A 9,030-nucleotide genomic window follows, 5' to 3' on the forward strand; every position below is an offset into this window, starting at 1 on the left:
TCCGGTCTTTTTCTCCGTTGTCCATTTCGGAATCCGACACTCTCATGTACACCCTTTGCACCTTCCAGATCTCGTTCTGCGAGCGGGAAAAAATGTTCTCGAAATGGGTCGAGATTTGTTGAGTGGCCTTGGTACATCACCGGTAGGCCGCCTGTCAAATTTCGTTCCATTTGGAGATCGTTTGATGCCCCAACGGTTAACTGTGTTAACCGTCAAAACCTTCTTTCTCTTTGCAGCCCAGCACCCCTCCACAATAGCCCACTAGCCCATCTAAACACCCTCCATGCTCTGCGTAGTTGGATCACGATCGTGTGGGCGAAAACCGCTCCTCAATAGCCCTCTCCTAGCTCCAAGAATCTATATAAACACCCCCTCCCCAAAATCTCGGGCAAAAACCCCTAACTTCTTCCTCCTCACGCTGCCGGACATGTCCGCGCGCCATCGGATATGTCCACCGCTGCACCCGGGCCAATCCCGGCATGCCACGTCGCCCGCGCCTGCCCCGCCGCCACGCGGCTCACCCCGGGGCCGCATCCGGGCTCCGCGCCCCACGGCCGACGCCGCCCAGCACCGCCGCCCCACCAGCTCGCCACGCCGCCGCCCACCTCTGCCAGTCGTGTCGCTGCCTCCTCCTCGCCGCCTGGCCGAGCTCGCCACTGCCCGTGCCACTCCGCCACCACGCCGCCGCCTGCCTGCCTCGCTATCGACCTCCGCCACCGTCGCCTTCGGTCGTCGTCGCCGTCTCCGGTGAGATCTAGTCCGGATCGGGACCAAATCCACCACTCCCTCCATCCAAACACCGTCCCCGCGCTGTACGACTCCGTCCCGGATCGCCTCGTCCACTTTTCCCCGGGGTGAGATTTTCTGTAAGTCCCAGATTTTCAACGTTATGTGTGCATGTTGTGATGCTTGTAACTTTGCGCATGTTGCTCCGATTTGAGTGTATGATATGTCGAAATGTTTATATCTGAGTGCTCTACGTGCTAGTGTCATTTGCATGCACTTTACTGTTAATCTTGATGCCTTAATCCTCATTGCAAAAGTGCTAAATGTTATAATATGCTGGAAGTTGTCATAACTTGCTGATTTGTCTTTTTCTTAGCATTTTGTGTGTTTACCTTTTGAGCATCATGTCAGCATGTTTTAAAAGCATATTCATGCCATCTTTACAATAGTGTAATCCATGTATTTTTATGTGCCCTATGGTGACTAGCACAAGCTTGCAAAGTAGGGTACCTGTTGTTGCTGATTTCAGTGACTTAGAGTTTTCTGCCAAGCCTGAACCTGCTATATTATGTTGTCATGTTAACTTGATGCTACAAGTGAATCCGTGCATAATCTGGAGATTCTCTTAGTAAGGATGTTTTGTAGATCTTGTTATGCTCTATCCATCCATGCCCTTGTTTGAAATTATGGCCTGGTGTAGCTTGTCATTACCATGCTCTAAAGTTGCTAAATGATGTTGCTATCAGTCTGTTAACAGTAAGTTCATTCTTGACATGTGAATAGCTTGTGATCTATGCATCCTATGACCATGTTCTTGTCATGAGTAGCTGCACAAATATGCCTTCTTGCTGTTGGTTGCATTCACTTGCCATGATATGCTTTATGTTGAGTTGCATAAGCTTGCAAACATGCCTATTTGTCGATGTTCCTGCCATGTTCAGTTTATTTCTACTAAGTCTGGAAGCTGTTATCATTTGTACTCTTGTCATGATGTTTTGAGCATGTTCTAGTGTTTTTTAGCAGTAGCTCAGTGTTTATGTTTTGTAGTGCTCTACCTATACATGCTTGCCATGCCCTTTGATGCCATGAAATGTTACTATAGCATATACTTTTGTTGTCTCAAAGTATGCATCATGAATCTGTTTTCAGCCTTACTTTGTTTTTCACCAAGTCCGAGAATCTGTTATGACTTGCTTACTTGTCTTGATGATTGCCATTGATCTAGGGGTTATATGGAGATGCTTAGTAATCATGTTTTGCCATGTATGACCTGTACTTTTGGTTGCTATGATCTTTCACTATAGCATCATTGTTTCATGCCTCCAACATGTCAACCTGTTATTTCTGCTCACATGTATGCCCTGTTTTTCTCTATGTCATAATCTGTATTATAAAGTTGCCTTTTGCTTTGATCATGTTGGATTAATCTTGATGCCTATGAACCTGAACCTTGTTGATAATTGAAGCATGTAATATGTACTTTGAGTGCATGTCAAGTTTGTGTCCATATGTTTCCTGTAGCATGTTGTTTCCTTGATTGCAAAGTGCCTAGTTGCTGTTTTGGGCAGATTGTGTTTGAAATTTGTTTCATGTGTATGTGTTGAACCGTGGCTCCGTTTGGAGCATGATCTACATGAAACTTGCTTTGTTTTGCATGTAGTTTCATGTTACCTTGTTGCATCTGACGAGGACATGTACCTAGGGTAGGGTAATAGGCTTGACCTAGACACCCTCCCCAATGACAGTACCCTAAGATCAACAGCATTCAAGGCACAACAATTTCACCGACTGGAATCACCTCAGAGTGCAACCCACTCGACCAACAATTCCACTCGGATAACCCAATACCATTCAACCAGTATATCACCATTCAACCGTACAAGAAACCACTCGGAATACAGAAGACCTAAAGTCACTCAGGATGGCAACGGTCAGGCATTCACTCTGTAGTGTTAATGATCATTTATATGACTTTATTGCTGGCGTTACCAGTAATGCCTCACCTTTATGTACATTGAACTCCTTGTAACGTGGGCTGGCTGGGGTCCTGGCGCACTCTATATAAGCCACCCCCCTCCACTGAGACAAGGGTTCGCACCCCCTGTAACTTCACGCATAATCCAGTCGACCGCCTCAGGGCACCGAGACGTAGGGCTATTACTTCCTCCGAGAAGGGCCTGAACTCGTAAATCTTGCGTGCACAACCTCATCGTAGCTAGGATCTTGCCTCCTCCTATGTACCCCCCTTTCTACTGTCAGACTTAGAACCACGATAGTTGGCGCCCACCTTGGGGTAGGTGTCTTAGCAACTTCCGATGAGGTTGCGATTTTTCCGCGTCCCATCGTCATGGTTTCCGGCGGAGGTTTTGCTGAGGGCCGCGACATCCGTCTCGGCACGCTCGTTTTCATCGCTGACGACTCCGCTTGGCTTCAAGAAGCTCCCCTTGATGTCGAGGCGCTCCCCGTCCGCGGGGCGACCCACTTCCGGGCGTGCGCTCGTGGCGTCCTTCTGCTGCAACCGTCGACCCAGTATCGGTCAGCTCCTGCAATGTCTTCGCTCCCCGTTGTTCGTCGCCGCAAGCAATCCGGTCGATCGTGGCTTCAGCGGTGGATTAAGCATGCGTGGCTCGCCGAACGACCACCCCTCAAGTCGCGGCAATCGAGCCCGACGAATCTCTCTACGGGTTGTTCGACCTGTCGACTAGCTCCATCGAGACCCTGTCCAAGTGTGACAGCAGCGACCCTGCGGCAGAAGTCCTGATGGTCGACACGCCACGCAGCCCACCTGGTTTCCGCCACAGCGAAGGCAGCGATGGCGGCAGCGATCCGTCGCATGTTCATGAAGAATATCGTCCTCAAGCCCTTACTTCGCAACAACGAGAGGAGCTGCATCGTTGCAATACAGAGGCGCTCCACACTCCCATCATTGGGGAAACCTCTAAGGCTCGGCCCTTGGAGACTGCACGCCTGGCCACATTGGCTGAGTGCGCGCGACTAGAGAATCTTTAGCGGTCACTCGATGATCGCGCTCGACGACTGGTCCCTGAATCCAGTCGACGACAGCGACAATTGTTTCCCCCCGATCATCAGGTATACCGTACTCCAATTCAGAATCTTACTTCTGTAGCCCGCATAGCAAAGTCAATCCAGTCGTCCCAGTCAGAGGCTGGAAGGGGTATGATGCAGATTCGAGCGTTGCTCCGTGCAGCGGGAGAGCAGAACACAGCAGTTTCCCAGTCGCGCAATAGGATCCATAGCAGGTATGTGGTTGCAGACACTGTCTAGTCAGGCCACAGCCCAAGATCACCTCTACGGCATGAGGGCCGAGGACACCATCAAGAGCAGTACATGGGTCGGAACCACGAACAATATGATCATCGGTTCGGCCATGAGGACCGCTGTCGAGTGTCCACGCCCCCTCCGAGGGGCGGATCGTATGCACCCCGGCGGCTCGATGACAGGAGTCTGTATGGTGACGAGCGAAGACATCCAATCGACCCCGGAGAACCTGGATTTGATGCAAGATCAATTTTGGTACAAGGTTTGGTCGACCGGAACAGAGCTCATAAAGAAGGACAGGACAGAGATCAACCAACGAGCAGTCGAGTGCATGTATCAGGACCTGAGTGTTTCAGCAGTGCCATCAGGGCCGCAGAAATCCCTCCCAACTTCAGGTTGGCGATTGGGGTAAGTCAGTTCACAGGTGAGTCCAAGCCTGACACTTGGCTTGAGGATTACCGAGTGGCTGTGCGGATTGGTGGAGGTAATGATGAAGTGGCTATGAAACATCTTCCCCTGATGCTGGAAGGTTCAGCCAGGGCTTGGTTGAATCAGTTGGCTCCTAGCAGCATATTCAGTTGGGAAGAGTTAGCCCGAGTGTTTGTCAGAACATTTGAGGGCACTTGCAAGAGACCTGCAGGGCTGACTGAATTGCAGCATTGTGTGTAGAAACCGAAAGAAACTTTGAGAGATTTCATCAAGAGGTGGACCACTTTGCATCACACAGTGGAAAACGTGTCAGAGCACCAAGCAGTGTGCGCTTTCAAGGAAGGTGTTCGGTATAGAGAGCTTAACTTGAAGTTCGACCGGACAGGAGATATGACTCTGGCCAGAATGATGGAAATAGCCACTCGGTACGCTAACGGTGAGGAAGAAGACCGACTCCGCAGCGGCAAGAGCAAACCATTCGCCCAAGACGCCGGAGGAGGTAATTCCAATCGGAAACAGAAGCGCAAGGCCGAACCCGCCGCTCTTGGTGAAGCTGCAGCAGTGACTCGGGGAAAATTCAAGGGAAAACCTAAAGGACCATGGGTCCCCAAAAAGGTGAAGGATTCGGCAGGAAATGACGTGTTAGATTTGCCGTGTCATATACACACCAAGGTGGATGAAGAGGGGAACTTGATTTATCCCAAGCATACCACTCGGTAGTGTCGACTCCTGATCCAGCAATTCCGAGAAGGCCAACCCAAGGAGAAAGAGAAAGAGTCTGATAAGGACGAAGACAAAGAGGAAGATGGTGGTTTCCCCAACATCAATGCCACTTTGGTGATTTTTGCTGATGTTGAGAGCAAAATTCGATTGGAAGTCATTAACAGACAAGTGAACATGGTTTCTCCAACAACGCCAACATATTTGAAGTGGTCTATGACTCCCATTACATTCGACCAATTTGACCATCTAGCACGTGTTGCTACCCAGGGCGGCAAGTGTTGGTGGTCGACCCGGTCGTTGGGGGTACTCGATTGACCAAGGTTCTAATGGATGGTGGCAGTGGCCTGAACATTTTGTATGCTGAGACTCTTCGAGAGATGGGCATCCCAATGTCTAAGCTCAGTGAAAGCAATATGCGCTTCCATGGTGTCATCCCTGGGAAAAAAACTGATTCACTCGGCCAGATCACTCTTGACGTGGTTTTCAGCGATTCCAAGAATTATCGCAAGGAAAACTTGACATTTGAAGTTGTCGATTTTCACAGTGCTTATCATGCTATTCTAGGGAGGCCTGCGTATGCTCGCTTCATGGATCAACCATGTTACGTATACCTCAAGCTGAAGATGTCTGGTCCCAAAGGTGTGATTATGATCACTGGTAATCGGCAGAGAGCGGAGGAGTGTTTCCAAAAGGGCTCAAAGATTGCTGATGAACAGATGGCAGCAGTGGAAATGCAAGAGTACCAGAAGAACGCAGATCCGAGTGATTTTCTACGTGCCAAGAAGCCTGCTTTAGAATCTTCATTTTAGTCGTCTAGTGAAACAAAGCAAGTCCATGTTCACCCGACCGATCCTAGTGCTGCTCCGACTCATATCTCAACAACGCTTGACAGCAAATAGGAAGAAGCGCTCATCCAGTTCCTCCGTGAGAACTGGGACATCTTTGCATGGAAGCCTTCTGACATGCCAGGTGTACCCAGGGGACTGGTTGAGCACCGTTTGTGAGTCGACCCGAAAGCAAAACATGTCAAAGAGCATCTCCGTTGGTCTGCCGTGGAGAAGAGGAAATCAATTGGTGAGGAGGTGGCTCGGCTTCTGGCAGCTGAGTTCATCCACGAGATATACCACTCCGAGTGGCTCGCCAATGTTGTCATGGTCCCCAAGAAGGACGATTCACTTCGCATGTGCATCGACTTCAAGCATATCAATAGGTCATGCCCGAAAGATCATTTACCTCTGCCCACATCGATCAAATTGTTGACTCGACTGCAGGATGCGAGTGTTTGTCCTTTCTGGATGCTTATTCCGGGTACCATCAGATCCGACTATATGGTCCTGATGAAATAAAAACAGCTTTTATCACCCCATTTGGGTGCTTTTGCTATGTTACCACGCCTTTTTGTCTCAAGAATGTTGGTGCCACATTCATGCGCATGATTCAGAAGTGCCTGCTCACTCAAATCAGTCGGAATGTGGAAGCATACATGGATGACATCATGGTCAAGTCACGTAAAGGTTCCGATCTACTGACTGACCTCGCCGAAACCTTTGCCAATCTGAGAAGGTATGATATCAAGCTTAATCCATCAAAGTGCACATTCGGAGTCCCAGGAGAAAAGTTACTCGGTTTTCTCGTTTCCAAACGAGGGATCGATGCAAACCCACAAAAAGTTGGTGCAATCCTCCGAATTAAACGCCATGTGCATGTGCATGATGTCCAAAAGCTTACTGGTTGCCTAGCCGCATTGAGCCGATTCATTTCTCGTCTCGCTGAAAAGGCATTACCTATTTACCGACTGATGAAGAAATCTGACAAGTTCGAGTGGACTCCTGAAGCTGACGCAGTGTTTGCAGAGCTTAAAACCCTATTTTCCACCCAGCCGATGCTTGCTGCTCCAATCAGCAAAGAGCCTTTACTGCTTTATATCGCAGCCACTGGACAAGTTTTCAGTACAGTGCTCACGGTCGAGTGGGAAGAAGAAGGCAAAGCCTACAAAGTTCAGCGCCCAGTGTATTATATTTATGAAGTCTTAACTCCGTCCAAGCAGAGATATCCTCATTATCAGAAGTTGGTTTATGGAATTTATTTGACGACAAAGAAAGTTGCACTTACTTCTCAGATCACTCGGTATCAGTTGTCAATGATGCTCCATTATCAGAAATTCTGAACAACAGAGATGCAACTCGTCGAGTGGCAGAGTGGGCGATTGAACTCCTTCCGTTAGATATCAAGTTTGAGGCAAAGAAAGCAATCAAGTCCCAAGCAATAGCAAATTTTCTCGTTGAGTGGAGTGAGCAGTAGCAACCGACTCAGGTTCACTCGGAACATTAGACTATGTTCTTTGATGGGTCCAAGGTGCTGAATGGTTCTGGTGCTGGTATGGTCCTGGTATCCCCGCGAGGTGACAAGCTCAGTTATGTTCTCCAGATTCACTTTGATTCCTCTAACAATGAGGCTGAATATGAGGCGGTTCTGTACGGGTTGCATATGGCCATTTCACTCGGCGTCCGTCGCCTAATGGTCTACGATGACTCAAATTTGGTGGTCAATCAAGTGATGAAAGAATGGGATACCAGGAGCCCAGCTATGACCGGCTATTGCAATGCAGTGAGGAAGTTCGAAAAGAAATTTGAAGGGTTAGAACTCCATCACATACCCCGAGTTAAGAATCAAGAAGCTAATGATCTGGCGAAGATAGGCTCCAAACGCGATCCTATTACCAGCAATGTGTTTTTGGAACATCTCCACACTCCGTCAGTTCAAGAGGATCCTTTAACAGAAGAGCCCCCACAACCGAAAAGTTCCACCGACTAGACTGAAGTTGAAAGTCCAGCCATGGTCGACCTAATCATGGAGGTTTTGGTCATCACCCCTGATTGGACGGTGCCATATGATGCATACATACTCAGATAAGAGCTTCCAAAGGATGATGATGAGGCTCGTCAGATTGTCCGTCGATCCAAAGCCTTCACCGTGATAGGTGGGTGACTGTACAGAGAAAGTGTGACTAGATTTGCTCAATGATGCATTACACCAGAAGAAGGTCGAATGATTTTCAATGATATCCACTCGGGGACCTGTGGTCACCATGCGTCCTCTCGGACAATCGTGGCCAAAGCATACCGAGCAGGTTTTTACTGGCCACGTGCAAATGAAATAGCAAAGAAAATAGTCGACAAGTGTGAGGGCTGCCAGTTCTACTCCAACATGTCTCACAAGCCCGCTTCAGCCTTGAAGACCATTCCACTCGTCTGGTCATTTTCTGTTTGGGGATTGGATATAGTTGGACCCCTGAGGACCGGCAGAAGTGGTTTCACTCATTTGCTTGTAGCAGTCGACAAGTTCACTAAATGGATCGAAGCCAAGCCTATCAAGAGTCTCGATTCAAGCACTGCCAATAGTTTCATCAGAGAGCTGATGTTCAGATATGGAGTCCCTCACAGTATTATCACGGATAATGGCTCCAACTTTGATTCTGATGAGTTCAGAGCATTCTGCGCCTCCCAGGGAACTCGGGTCAACTACGTGTCTGTCGCGCATCCGCGGTCAAATGGACAGGCAGAGAGAGCAAATGGTTTGATCCTCCAAGGGTTGAAACCCCGGTTGATGCGTGACCTCAAGCATGCAGCAGGTGCCTAGGTAGATGATTTACCTTCCGTCCTTTGGGGGTTGATAACAACGCCAAATAGATCGACTGGTCGGACTCCCTTCTTCATGATCTATGGGGCTGAAGCCGTGCTGCCAAGCGATTTGCTTCACAACGCGCCCCAAGTGGAACTTTTCTCAGAGGCCGAAGCAGAGCAAGCACGGCAAGATGCGGTTGACCTCCTGGAAGAAGAGAGAGAGAGAGAGAGATGGCCTTGATTCGATCGA

At 49.0% G+C, this 9,030-nt stretch overlaps 1 protein-coding gene across 1 annotated transcript; it reads left to right on the plus strand.

The window, feature by feature from the left end:
* Positions 1-5,534: 5,534 nt before the first annotated feature.
* LOC147971207 (uncharacterized) lies at positions 5,535-5,966 on the plus strand. Its single transcript, XM_087523868.1, has one exon. The coding sequence runs from the start codon at positions 5,535-5,537 to the stop codon at positions 5,964-5,966; it is 432 nt and encodes a 143-aa protein (XP_087379994.1).
* The last annotated feature ends 3,064 nt before the right edge of the window (positions 5,967-9,030 follow it).

Source organism: Triticum urartu, chromosome 5A (genome assembly GCF_056163025.1).
Source record: "Triticum urartu cultivar PI428250 chromosome 5A, HENAU_Tu73, whole genome shotgun sequence".
In the NCBI taxonomy this organism is placed as follows: Eukaryota; Viridiplantae; Streptophyta; class Magnoliopsida; order Poales; family Poaceae; genus Triticum; species Triticum urartu.

Bases quoted from the DNA above. Each gene is read 5' to 3' on its own strand.
- LOC147971207 (XM_087523868.1), top strand. From the start codon at position 5,535: ATGGGCATCCCAATGTCTAAGCTCAGTGAAAGCAATATGCGCTTCCAT.